This window comes from Pezoporus wallicus, unplaced genomic scaffold, assembly GCF_028554395.1.
Source record: "Pezoporus wallicus isolate ANWC-B61680 ecotype Strahan unplaced genomic scaffold, APGP_CSIRO_Pwel_v1 contig_10514, whole genome shotgun sequence".
In the NCBI taxonomy this organism is placed as follows: domain Eukaryota; kingdom Metazoa; phylum Chordata; class Aves; order Psittaciformes; family Psittacidae; genus Pezoporus; species Pezoporus wallicus.
The window spans coordinates 208631-221732 of NW_026637640.1; the positions used below are offsets into that span (position 1 = coordinate 208631).

A 13102-nucleotide genomic window follows, 5' to 3' on the forward strand; every position below is an offset into this window, starting at 1 on the left:
CACTATACATACTGCTAGGGTCCCTGGGTCATTCAAACAGCCAACGCCAACTGAACACAGTGGAAAACCACCCTAACGCTGGTTACGAGGCCCCATCCCACCTCCACCCACCCCAAAAGCAGCTTTAAGCAGCCCTATGGTGTAGCCACTAACCATACACACTCTCTACCTTCCTGACGCCACCATACAGTTACATTTGGCATGTAGAAAATCCACAGAAGAAAGCTCTCAAACACTTACCCTTGACTTTCCTTCAGCGTCCATTAAGAGCTCCACGTATGTTACCTCACCAACTACAAATCAGATTCCAGACGACACATATACCAAGGGAGAAAAGCCAAGAAAACAATGGGAATTTAGAACAATCAACAACCGTGTATGGAGCCTCTGCCTTATAAGCAAGCCCAGAAACACTCCATGTTCTCTAGACCACAAAACTGGACAATTACAGGTATGCAGTGAAGTCTTAAACCAGTTAAATATGTTCTTGATTTTCCTCCATTTCAAAAGCCAGCTATTGCCACAGTACCTCTTGCCTTGATCTCTAGTACTCAATCCTTACTCGAGGCAATCCAAATCCATAGGAAAGTCTGCAAGAACAAGTCTCCTTCACTTCTCCAGTATGAAACCCTGTCTCCATAGTCCAGGACTTGAAGTTATTTGCTTTTCTCTGGACTTAAAGACCAACTTCAAAGGGAGTCACACTCAGTCAACACCCAGCTGACTGCCTACTATTTATCTCAGTAGGTTGTCAGCCTTTAGTTAAGCCACAATCAAGTCTATTTCCCAGCTTCAATAAATAGTATGAAACAGCTAGATGTACTTGCTCTCAATACAAAACCATCTACAGCAAAGCACACCAAAAAAACACAACATTAGCACCTTTCCTCCCAAGATCAGGACTGCCTTTTTATGACCACAGAACCACATCCTGTACCTTCAGAACACAACTCCAAAGCAGCTGCTGCCTGTGAAGTGACTGGGGTACAGAAGGATCAAAGAAGTAAAGAGGTTTTTACTTCTTCTTTGTGGTTTTAGAAAGTCCTAGCTTTTCAGTTTAAGACAGGAAGACTCCAAGTTGCATTAGCTGAAAGGTGGGAAGCAGTCTGTGGAAAACCACTTCCCAGCGTGAATACTGACAGCAAGCTTTGAATAAGGAACTCGAATCTCACATTCAAGAGTCTAGTTCTTAGCAAGGGACAGAGGGAGGAAGAGGTGACCTGACCTCCCACAGGACCAGTCATCTGTAGGACACCCAGTGTCATGATGTGAAATGAACATCTGAAAAGTCTCTGTCAATGCTGGAAGAAAAGGAATACTTCGTGAAATCACCACTTTAGCTCCTTGCTTTTTATTTCAATACATAAATAATTAGCAATAGCAGCATTCCAGCCAGAGAACATTCACGGAATCACAGACTGGTTTGAGTGAATGGACCTTAAAGCCCATCCAGTTCTAGCCCCCTGTCCCAGGCAGGGACACCTTCCACTGGCTCCATCCAACCTGGCCTTGAACACTGCCAGGGATGGGGCAGCCACAGCTTCTCTGGGCACCCTGTGCCAGCGCCTCAGCACCCTCACAGGGAAGAGCTTCTGCCTAAGAGCTCATCTCAGTTTCCCCTCTGGCAGGTTCAAGCCATTCCCCTTGGCCTGTCCCTACAGGCCCTTCTCCAAAGCCCCCCTCCAGGTTTCCTGTAGCCCTTTAGAAACTGGGAGCTGCTCTAAGGTGTACCCGGAGTCTTCTCTTCTCCAGGTTGAACCAGCCCAGCTCTCTGAGCCTGTCTCCAGAGCAGAGCTGCGTCAGCCCTCAGAGCATTACCTAGAGTTAACTAGAGAGAATAAACAAGCTCTGATCCATTCATGTGTTTGTGAGGATAGCATTTGAGACTGGTAGAGAGTAACAAGTCCCTTTGAAAGAGACAGGGTAGATGAGTGTCCTATTACTATCCATAGCTCCACTATCGAAACAATACTCCCTGAAATATAGCCTAACGAAATTAATTCCATCCCATGATCTCATCAGTGTGGGATCTGATCAGTATGGGATCCTATAGTGTACACAGAATTGTTTCCATAGTCTCTGTAGTGAAAGGGGCTGCACTGTAACTAGCCCTCCTGGCCTAGTCCTTGGTGGTACATGGCAGCCAGGCACCAAGCCCAAGCCTACAGCATTACCAAGACATTCTGAAGCCATCCATTCCAACATCAGCAGCCAGAATCCAACCCAACTGTGTTCATAGAATGCAAGTGTCATTCATCAATGTATGTAGTAAGAAATTCCCCGATCACCTGCAATACCAAACCACTCCATCTCACAGAGGCCAGAAGCCCCTAGACTGAAGGCTCTCCTCTTCCAATCACTAATAGAGTTCAGCTACAATTCCTACTTCAGATCCATACAAACACCTCCAAAGGAGTTTGCCAAGCTTGAACATAACATATTAAGTACAGCTCTCTGCCCTCTGAGCCACAAGGTTTCAGGAGTCTGTTACAGCAGCACTTGTCCATCACTTGGAAGATCTTTTATGTGCCACTTTTGCTCAGTGCTTCACGTTCAAGCCTTATAGACACCTATAGTAAAAACGAAGTGTACATCCTGAAGTAGCTGTTCTCCTTCCAAGGAGATGTGAACTTCATGAAGAGCCAAATTAAGGAAGCAAAAGCGGAACACACATGTCATGTACCAGCTCAGTATCCAAGACACCAAGTCCAGAGTACAGAACTACTGCAAGAAAAATGCCTTCCCCACCACCATCACCTGAAAAAACATAAAACAATTCAACATGACCCTTGTTCCAAGAGACTACTGTTTGAACCTGGCAAAGGAAACTTCTTTAAGAGCCTGTACTGGGTCACATCTGATTTGGCTTTTTCTAGATCCCCAAACCATTGGATACAGGAGCAAGGGCAGTCTACAACAGTGCACAGAAAATAAAGCCATGGAAAAGTACCCAGAGCAGACAGCCCAGTACTAAATCACTTCAGAAGGCAGATGTAGCGCCCAGTGATCCAGGCAGGTTTTCCTTCTGCCAGAGAGGAGTTGGTTTTTATGAGGAAACAGATCCTGGATCCACAAGTGAAGGAATTTCATCCAAGCACATGAGACTTACTTAAGGAACTCAGTAAGTTCCTACTGGAGATGAAACTTGCATGAAACACTAGCTGCAAGTCAATGCAAGTATCATTAAGGAACATGTTCCCCATCATGTCCTTAAAACTTAGATCAGACTGATGGGTTTCTTTATTAACCTCATACTTGAGAAAGTCAGAAACTCAGTTTCCTGAACAAGGGACTGAAGTAGAAATCACTGTAAGAACTCAAAGCACAAACCAAAGGAATCTCCAGTGTTACTTACTACAGCAATTATCCCACCCCCCCCCCCCCCCCCCCAACTTTATATCCATTTCCCAAAGTTTATCTGCACAGAAAGTGAAGCCATTCAAGCCAGGCTGGTCCGTCAGAACTCTCATACTCTCAAGTGACTGCTGAAGTTCAGGTAAGTTTGCCTGTATGGTGATTTTAGGCATGGCTCAGATGGCTTTCCCTGGCCCTAAAGACAGGGCAAGTACCTAGGATACAAGCTCAGACACAGATGTCAACCTCAAAGAGTCTTAAGATGGACAAGACGAGTTGAACAGTGACAAACCAAGCAGCAGTGAAAGGTGTGAAAGGTGTAGAGGCAAGTCTCAGCAAAAGGAGAAACACAGAACATGAAGAAAGGATAAATGCTTTCTGTCAGTTATGTCTTTGGCCTAGAGGGTCAAAAGTGAATACTAAGTAGAGAAAGAAGACTCTCAAGACGTTATCAAAACTATATGGATGTCTCATCCTCTTATGAAGTAAAGAGCTACAAGTAGTGTGACTGATTCAAGAGGACCCTGTGATAAGGAACCCGGTACTTTCAACACGAGGCAATTCAGAGGTGGTCACAGCTCCTCCATCTACAGTTTAAAGCTCACAACAGGCAACCCCTAAAAACTTATGTGGTGGTTTGGGCTGGGGAGAAAGAAGAGAAACACACTTTATACACTTAAAAAGTTGTAGTTAAATGGGGAGAAGGAAAAACTCTCGCACAAGAACCCAGGAAAAACCACGGATAATTTTGGCTCTTTCAGAGCTGATGTACGAAAGAGGGAGTGAAAAGGCTCATCGCAGCCACTGGTGAAGAACAGTGTCTCCTTGAAAAGATAGTTAAGGCCAATGACATTAAAGCAACTCCTCAGCACACATCCTGAAAGTAAGGGGAACAAGTCAGATGGAAGCAGCATTTCCACATTGCTTAATTGTCTCTTTCTCTTTACCCACCTAAAGCTTCAGCCTGCAAGCACACTGCACTAGAATCCTGAGCACCCAAACCCAGGGATTTTCCAGAGCAACTGTTTGCAGGTACTGCTGGAACAGAAGTGCTCTCCAGTGGTAACATCTGGGAGCTGTACCAACCTCTGCATTGAATACGATAGCAAGAGGTACTTTTTAGGAGGCCACAAAGGTTCCAAAAATTCCTGGGGATGAAGCAAGAATGAAGGCAGCACATGAAGCTCAGCAGCTGCTGCTCTTTAAAGGAAGTTCAAGCTGGAAAAGCTTTGTGGCTTCTATTCCTCCCCAGGTTTTGATCCGAGGAGGTAAGTGCCTGCTCCGTATTCCAGCTCTGCCCTACAGAATGGTAGATACAGCCATGCCAACACCAAGAGTCTCTGGGGTGTCCTGCATCCTCTGAATTGTTTCAAATACACAATTCTCTATTTCCTAAAGGAACCAAGAAATCTCTGAATTCAAATACAAGTTCTTTTGTATCATATGATACCACCTTACTCAACCAGCTGCCATGAAGCATTACGACTTCTCTCCTTAAGACAGAGCTGTCTACTGGGGGGACAGACACATTCCCACTCAACCATGTTTAGACTCAGCTTCCAGGCTGCCCCATTCTTCTCCTGAAGCCATTCACCAATTGCCAGCTCTATGCTGATCATGTCACTTAGTAGAACCTTGTGCTCATTAGCCAATACGAGGGAGTTTCAAACAAGAACATCTTTTAATATCATTAATAACTGTTGTACTGCATACCTGTAATTGAGTTTCACCAACAGATACACTGAAATGCCTGAACCAAGGCATTACTCTTGCGAGATGGCACCTTTAGAAGACTGTACACATCTGAAGCGACCAGGTTGCAGAAATGTGAGCAGACCTCAAAGCTCACGTCTCCTAACCCATACTTACTGCCACAAACCAGCTGGAGGGGAACTCCTCCACGTTCAGCAACCTGCTATGCCAGTGCTGCTAACAGCTGAAGCCTTCACGACTGCCAAGCACTGGAGCAGTCCTGAAACACCTAGATTTCCCCTTTGTGTACTGTTCCACATGCTCCCCAAACTTGGAACTGTTGGCCTGCAATTCTTAGACTTACAAAGCAAGAATTCTAACGTTTAGATTTTACCACAGCCACATTCCTGGTTCTTGGAACTACTATGCCTTGTATCAAGAAGTCCCAATTGAGCAAGTTCAAGCACAGCCCAAGAGCACTGATTTGTTAGAAGTCAACGACTGATTAGAATGCAATCAGATCTAAACCGGTGGATTTTAACAAGCAGTCCCAAAAACCATGAACAATGCTTCCCAGGCTTTAGCATAACAAGCCCTGAAGACAGAATGAAGAGGTTTCAACGTTCCCCTAGGAGTATCTGCTGGAATGAGCAGCTGAACAGCAAGGCAGGAAACAATCTCACACCGGACTTTTCCATCCACGTGAACTGGAGAGAAACCACAAGACACTTGGAACGGAATTCAACAGGGTACTTAAAATTAGACATCTACACATACAGGTACTCCTATTAACCAATGATCTTGGGCAGCAAAGTGAAAGCATAGTTTGAGGCAAGGGACCATTCATAATTAGGGCCTTGTAAAGCAGTTTTTAAGACTAATTCTTCATATCAAAGAAAACCATTGCTCAGTCTCAGGCATGGACATTCCACGGCCTCTAATTACGGAATCTTCCCAGGGCTCACATCCTGACTGCCCTTACAAGACTCAAGTTCCGGTTTACCTCCAAAGACAAAGATTTTCAAACCCTTTGGAAATTTGTTTTCCCCTTCATTAGGCCACACCTTGTAAACACATTTACTCTCATTCCTTCCCTAGTGCAAACACAAGTGAACACTAATCACTCTTTAGGACAGATGCTATGTATTTTAGCAGTGACCCACAAGAGGAATTGTTGCCTTAGTTACTCTTGTTCTGAATCATTTTGATGATGGAGAAGCTACGTATTTTCTTGCCGCTCCACTGCATTTCCAAGGTGATTTGAAAATTAAAGAAGTTAGGCACCAGCTTAAAGAAATAGCACTACATTTAGGCTTGCCACAACCCAAGTAGCAGCTTAATGTTTTCATCATTTCCAAAAGATAATGATGATAAAGTCAAACTAAGGCAACTCCCATTCCCATGGGACAATTAAATCCAAGTGGGGAAGGGGGAAGCACCATGAACACCATTTCCAAAGCCCTGTCTTGCAGCACATGAGAAAGCACAAACCTCCTTTTTCTTTTGTGCAAGTCACCCTTAAATAGATTTTACTGCAACCAAATGGCAGGATGGATCTTTATCTAAGCACAAATCACTACAAAGCTGGGGACACAGCTATATATACACACACCAGGGCAGCAGTAAGGAACTACCTTTATTACCCATAAGACAGTAAAATGCTTCAGGAATTTTGTTGCACATCAAGGCTAAAACCTGATAAATATCTCATTTCCCCCCCTAAGAAAAATACTCTGTTAGATCTCCGATAAAGCACTACCAGCTCTATGCCAACATGACTAGAAAGAAGCATCCATCTGGAAGGCTGCCAGGGAGCAGATGCTGTGCAACACCCAAGAAGGCTTCGAGAAGACCTTTTCCGAAGCTCATGGCACTAAGTCCACCCAGCACGTCAAGTGGTAAGTTCACAAACAAAGTCAGCCACAAGTAAGATGACAGACATCACTTGGCCACCTGAGTTGTACATTACCTTTCTCTTTGACCAGGTCTTTCAGAGACTGCCACTTCACATCAAAGGGAATATTTGTAATAAAAGCTCGGTATCTCTTAGCAGGATTAGCATATGGCTCAAAGCGATTTCCTCCTCTTTTGACACTTTTCTCTTTCCTTTTTTCATTTTGGCTTGGTCGTTCACCTTCACTGCAAGCAAAGAAAGATAATCACATACATTAACTACTCTGGCATTGGACCAGGGTCATACCACCTCTGGGAACAGAACTTGTTACATTCTTAACACTACAGCAAAACTTGCAAAGTTCCATCCATTCATCCTGGCACAACTGGACACCTCTCAACCAAAGCTGGTGCTCACAGCACCAGAGCTACACGGTGGAGACTGCAACAAAGATTTCCTAATAGGAGACCACTTATGCCTTGAAGACCCACTGGTTCCTCCCACATTTATCCAACATAACTCAAGGTTGCTATTTCATAAGCTGAATCTCTTTAAAGCCGACCAAGCCTCAGTCCATCTCCTTGTGACACTCCAGACCAGACAGTTCACCCTATGTATATTCTCCCCAGCCACTCCACTGCTGAAACACCAACTAGGTCAAGTAATTAAACACCATTTAGTCAAGTAAAAACTGACCCACCAGAACTATAGTCTTACACTGGAAGAATTGTAACAAAATAATCCTGGATCTAACTGAACACTCGGGTCAATGACTCTTACCTAAACCCACCTTTTTTTCCTCTAATTAATAGAGGTTTTGGATTACAAATTCAAAGCCTCTGTGCATTCCACCCAACAGACTGAACAGTGCTTTTAGCTACTTCAGAATCCAGCTCCAACAGGTCAAAAATGAAAAAGCATTAGAAATTAAGACTATTTCTCAACCAACCCCGTGACCCTCAGGGCTCAGCAGAACACAAATGCTGAATAACAGTATTTAAAACCCAGGAGAATGAAACACTTCAGACTCAGCCAGACACAATTTCCATCACTAATCCAATTAATCTCCTTGTTCACTTTATACTGGTTGAGAAGTTGCAAAAACACACCTTTAGAAAGAATTCAGAACATGGAAGTCAAAACAGCTAGTCAAGTTTCTAAACTTGTCTGCACATACACTGAGCTTTGCTCAACTTAAGACCTACAAAGTGCAAACCACGTGAGAAACACTGTCTCTGATGTAAACACAGGCCTGCACCAGCACTGCCCTTAGAGCCATTTCAATCACTGCACGCATACAACAGCCTGCAGGGGAATAAAGCAAACAGGTACACAGACAGCTATGAAGCTCTACATTTGAGCAGGTTCCCCGTTTTATCACTTTTCAGCCACAAGGATATGTTACAAGCAAACACACAATAATATTGTATTTTATGGATACAGCCAGAACCACAAACAGAATTTGGCTCCAAGTACAACTATTATCACTTTATGCCAAGAACAGGCTCTGCATGCAAGTAATAAGCTGGAAAAAAGATATCTACTCAAATAAAAAGTGCTTTCTAGTTACACACAGTATTTACTTCACAAAAAATGACATTTGTTAGACCTTCCCTCACTGGACTTCTTAAAAGAGTCTTGAATAATGAAGTAATTAAAACCCTAAAAATAGATTAAAAATAGGACAGTCCAAGACCTTAACTTCTGTTTGGCTGAACAAACAGCACAACATTTAGTGCTTGTATGCAAAGCTACACCCCAGGTTTTATGGTTATTCCTCCAACTGGAACTAGTTACAATTCCCCTGGGCTGAAGTGCTGCATAACACACTCTGAAGTAATGTGTACAATGCAGGCCTTTTCTGCAGTCCCGCATTTAAGGTTCCCAAGTCAGCTTCAGAACACCTTAAGCTTTGACACACCTGGGTAGAACTCAGACAAACCACAATACCTGCTGTTAAAGACAAGCATTAACCTAAAACACCATTCCTTATTTAGCATACAAACCCCAGCAAGGTCAAAAGGAAACTACTGCAGCTGCAAAGTTGTTTTCTTCTGCAGGATTTCAGACAGCTCCTCCAGGGGTTTCACACACAGGGACAAGGACAGGCACAGGTCCACAGAGATTACTTAGATGTGGTTAACAAGTGCAAAAACAACTGCTTACAGCATTTTTCAAGGGAGTTGTAGACAGCAGAAAGATATGAGCCCCACATCACCTCCAAAATACACCATGGGAGTAACCCCAAGTATCCATATCTCTAAGAAGGGCAAGGGAGATGAAATACAGACAGCAGCTTTGCCCATCCCATGAAGGAAGCACTCTGAGCAACAAGGCTCCATTTACATCAAGGCTTACACAAGATCTACAGAAAATAATGTATTTAAGTGGCTCTTTTCAGAAGATATTTTATTTACTGTGGGGTTTTCCCCCTGGGTTACAGAACTAAAACACTTCACCCAGTCTCCCCTTTGTGATGTGTGTAGGAGGAACTGAAAGGGGAGCTCTTATCTCCTCCAAAGAAACAAACTGTTATGCACATTCCTCTCCAAATTTTCTTAAACACGCCCCCTCCGCCCAACAAATGTCCCAGAGATCACTAGGAATTGAAATCCATATAGGCACATCCTCCTCCCTGCTCGAGGACACTGAAAATACATCCGCGAACGTTGGCGTTACCACTGGAGACGTGTCAGCTTTGCCACATGGAGCTCAATGCGACAGATAGAACTGTACCTGGATAAAGGAAAAACTCTCTGGAGAGACTCCGAACATAATGGGGGCTAGGGGTGAGATGAGAACAAAGCAGCAGACATCTTTGCCTGTATGAGGAGACTATTCCTGAAGTGTAAGACACTTCTGGAGAAGAGAACATGACAGGAAGATCCTTCTCCAGCAGTGGCTAATGTATTATATTATATGTCACCAGAGCACGAGCCATTGTGGCACTGGGATCGGGACAAGCCTGTTCCTGCCTGGCAGGAAGAGTTGCATGTGCTGATATTGTTTCAGTTGCCATAAGCACAATTTAACTATTTTGTGTTGGAAAAAGATATGAACATTTTACAGCAAAAAGCAGCACCTGGGAAGCTGGTTAGCTTCCTGCTCTTGTGAAACAGCACCCACAAGCTCCAGCAGCAAAGGCAGAGAGCGGTTTCCCAACTCAAGAAACCATCATCTCCTCTCCATAACCAGTTATGTGGTTACCTACAGACTCCCGAGCTGGTCTCACTCAGATCTGTCAGCTTTGGCCAGGCTACAGGCACGCAACATGCCTGGGTGTAACAGCCTGCAGCAACCAGCAGCCCAAAGGCACACAGGTATGTAACACACCTCAGGAACAAACCTGGCCTCGAGTCTCAAACGTTACTCACAGAACATCAGGTTCAAAATCCTGATTCTTATCTCCACAGCATTCAAGGCCTGGGGCCAAAAATTAACTGGAAAAAATACTCACTTCATTCAACAGACTTAGTATTAGCTAACAAATAGCTTTGCTAACTATGAAATTTTCCAGAATTAGGTTACATGAACACAGGATGGCAACAGGCAGTTCCAGCTTTCTCATCTCCACATTTACAAACCCACAGCTGTAACCCCTGCAGGTTCCTTGTTAACTTTCTGTACCATTTATCGACATCACACACACCACCTTTACTTAGTGCTTGGCATCCCCTTCATGCTCTCACTCATGAGGCATTTATGTATCAATTCCCAACCCCCTCCACTCGTAGCCATGGCACAGAGCACGCTTTGCTCCAAACCCTGCAGCAGCATAAGGCCAAGTCGAGAAGAGTTTAACTATTACAACTTATTACACGTGAAACCAAAGTAACGAACTAAGGACAATCCTGTGCCTCCAGGAGAGGGTTTAAGCTGTCCGCTGAGGCCCAGCACAAACACCTCCAAAGCGGAGGCAGATATCCCCAGGACCTCCCTGGCGGCCATACACCGGGGCCTGGAGCCGCACAAAGCACCGACCCTTGGCACCGGCTCCTTCCCCGCTCCTCCTTCAGGCTCCGGGAGCCCCGGAAGCGCCTTCCCAGTGAGCAGGCCTCGCCCGGGCTCCCAGGGTGTGCCTGGAAGCGAAGAGGGGCCCCAGCCCCAGCAGCGGCTCTGGTCCCAGCGCACGCCCCGCCGAGAGAAGCCCTCGAGAGGCGGCGGCGGAGGCCCCGGTTTCCCTGCCTGGGCCCGGGCCGGCGGTGCGGGCAGGCCGCATGCGGCGCCGCAGGCCCTGGCGGCAGAGCGGTCTCACAGCGGCCCCCCCTACCTCTTAGGGGGCGGCCCCACAGCACCCCCGGCCCCGTTAGGTGGTTGCGGAGCCGCCGCTGTCGCCGCGGCAGCCGCGGGTGCCTCTACTTTGCCGCCGGCGTTCTCCGTGGCCGCCCCGACCGCCGCTGTAGCCGCCATTTTCCCAGCGCTGCGCCTTTGTGTGAGGAGAGCCCGCCCCGCGGGCCGCGCGCGAGGCATGCCGGGACGGAGCCGCGCAGGCGCACTGCGGCTTCCCCGCTTCCCGCGCACGGCTGAGGCGATGAGGGGGTGGCACCGGGGGTCTGAGGCGGTGCCGCCCGCAGAGCGGGTGTGAGCGAGCCCCACGGGGACATGGGGTGGGCGGAAGGCTCCTTAAGGATCAGCCAGCACCTGGCAGGGCAGGGACCCCTTGGTCGATGAAGTTATCACGCCTGAACTCTGTCGCTTGGACTCAGTCACTACAATATTGCTTGATCGAATACATCTTAACAAGTAGAAACTTTCCACCTACAGCTGGTGATTCTCAGAGATCCATCCCGATCGAGCAGATCAATGCTCTGATGAGAAAGCACTTTTGATCTGAAATAAGAAGAAGTCGGCTGTTAACCAACCTGATGGGTCTCTAAACCAGGCGGGCTCATGCCATACACTGTACCCCTGGGGACTGCAGGAACTGGGTATCTTCTGGATATCAGCCACATGCCATTGATGAGACATTTCTGCAACAAAAAGGGAAGGTTTGGTGTACAATACAAGAGGACAGAAACCCAGAAGAGCCCAAGAAGAAAAGAAAGAACACCGCAAACAGACAGCATTGAGTGTGCTCCTGAGAAAACATCCCAAAGTGCTGCCAAGAAACACTGGAGGCTGATTGTAAAATCACAGCATCCCAGCCTGGGTTGGGTTGAAGGGACCTTAAAGCTCCTCCAGCTCCAACCCCTGCCAGAGCAGGGACCCCTTCCACTAGAATAGCTTGCTGCAAGCCCCTGTGTCCAACCTGCCCTCGCTCCCTACAACTGCCGGACGGGAGGATGGAGCCAGGAGGGGGCTGGTCTCTGCTCCCAAGGAAGAAGAGAAAACAGCCTCAAGCTTATTGGGATGAGATTGTATTGTGATACCGGGAAATAAAGGGTTAACATTGTGCCTGCTTGCTTAAGCAGTCGCTGTGCTTGGTGAAGCAGAAATGTAGGAGTCAAAGTTGCTAGAATGGTGAAGCAGAATTGTAGGGAGTTACAGCTGCTAGGCAGAATTGTAGTAGATAAGATTCATAGCTTAATATTTAAGACATTATTGTCCAAATAATATCTTTAGAAAGAAAAGGAACAAAAGATAGCCAGAGTAACAACATTTACAAACTTGACAAGTTTCTACTTTAAGATACATAAAACTGGCTTGTACTGAACCTGAGGTTTGGACAGGAGCCGAAACCCTATTGAGTCTGCGTGAAAGCAAGAGGTTACTCGCGGTGATGAAGAGGAACTACAGGCCTTCATCCTCATAACCCCCTAACGACCACCACCAGGAGGCACTGCGCAAGCGCACCAATGGGACAAATGCCAGAAAACTAATTATAATACTAGACGGGAATATGTTTTGCATATGTATTAGGCGTGAAGCAATCTCGTTTAGGTAATCATTATATGTAATATAAACGAACTGAGTGGCAAAGGGGGGCGCGCATGCTTTTGGAGGAGAAACCCCCATGTGCCTCAGCGCTGAATAAAGCATACCTACTTTACAACTTTAACGAGTTGTGGAGTCAGTCCGCGTATCAACTGTATCAGGCCAAGCGTATCTTGGGCTGCATCTCCATGACCTCTGGACTCACTCCAGCACCTCCAAGTCCCTCTTGTGCTGCTGCCCCAGAGCTGGGTGAGGACTGCAGGGTGGGTCTCCCCAGAGCGCAGCAGG

The 13102-nt window shown here is 46.2% G+C and overlaps 1 protein-coding gene across 1 annotated transcript; it reads right to left on the reverse strand.

The window, feature by feature from the left end:
• Positions 1-142: 142 nt before the first annotated feature.
• Positions 143-11425, reverse strand: LOC130597856 (heterogeneous nuclear ribonucleoprotein M-like). Its single transcript, XM_057406755.1, has 3 exons — positions 11211-11425; positions 7016-7185; positions 143-293 (listed from the first exon to the last, which is right to left on the reverse strand). Exons 1-3 carry the CDS (start codon positions 11408-11410, stop codon positions 229-231), a joined length of 435 nt encoding a protein of 144 aa, XP_057262738.1. The 5' UTR covers positions 11411-11425; the 3' UTR covers positions 143-228.
• Between the last annotated feature and the right edge of the window lie 1677 nt (positions 11426-13102).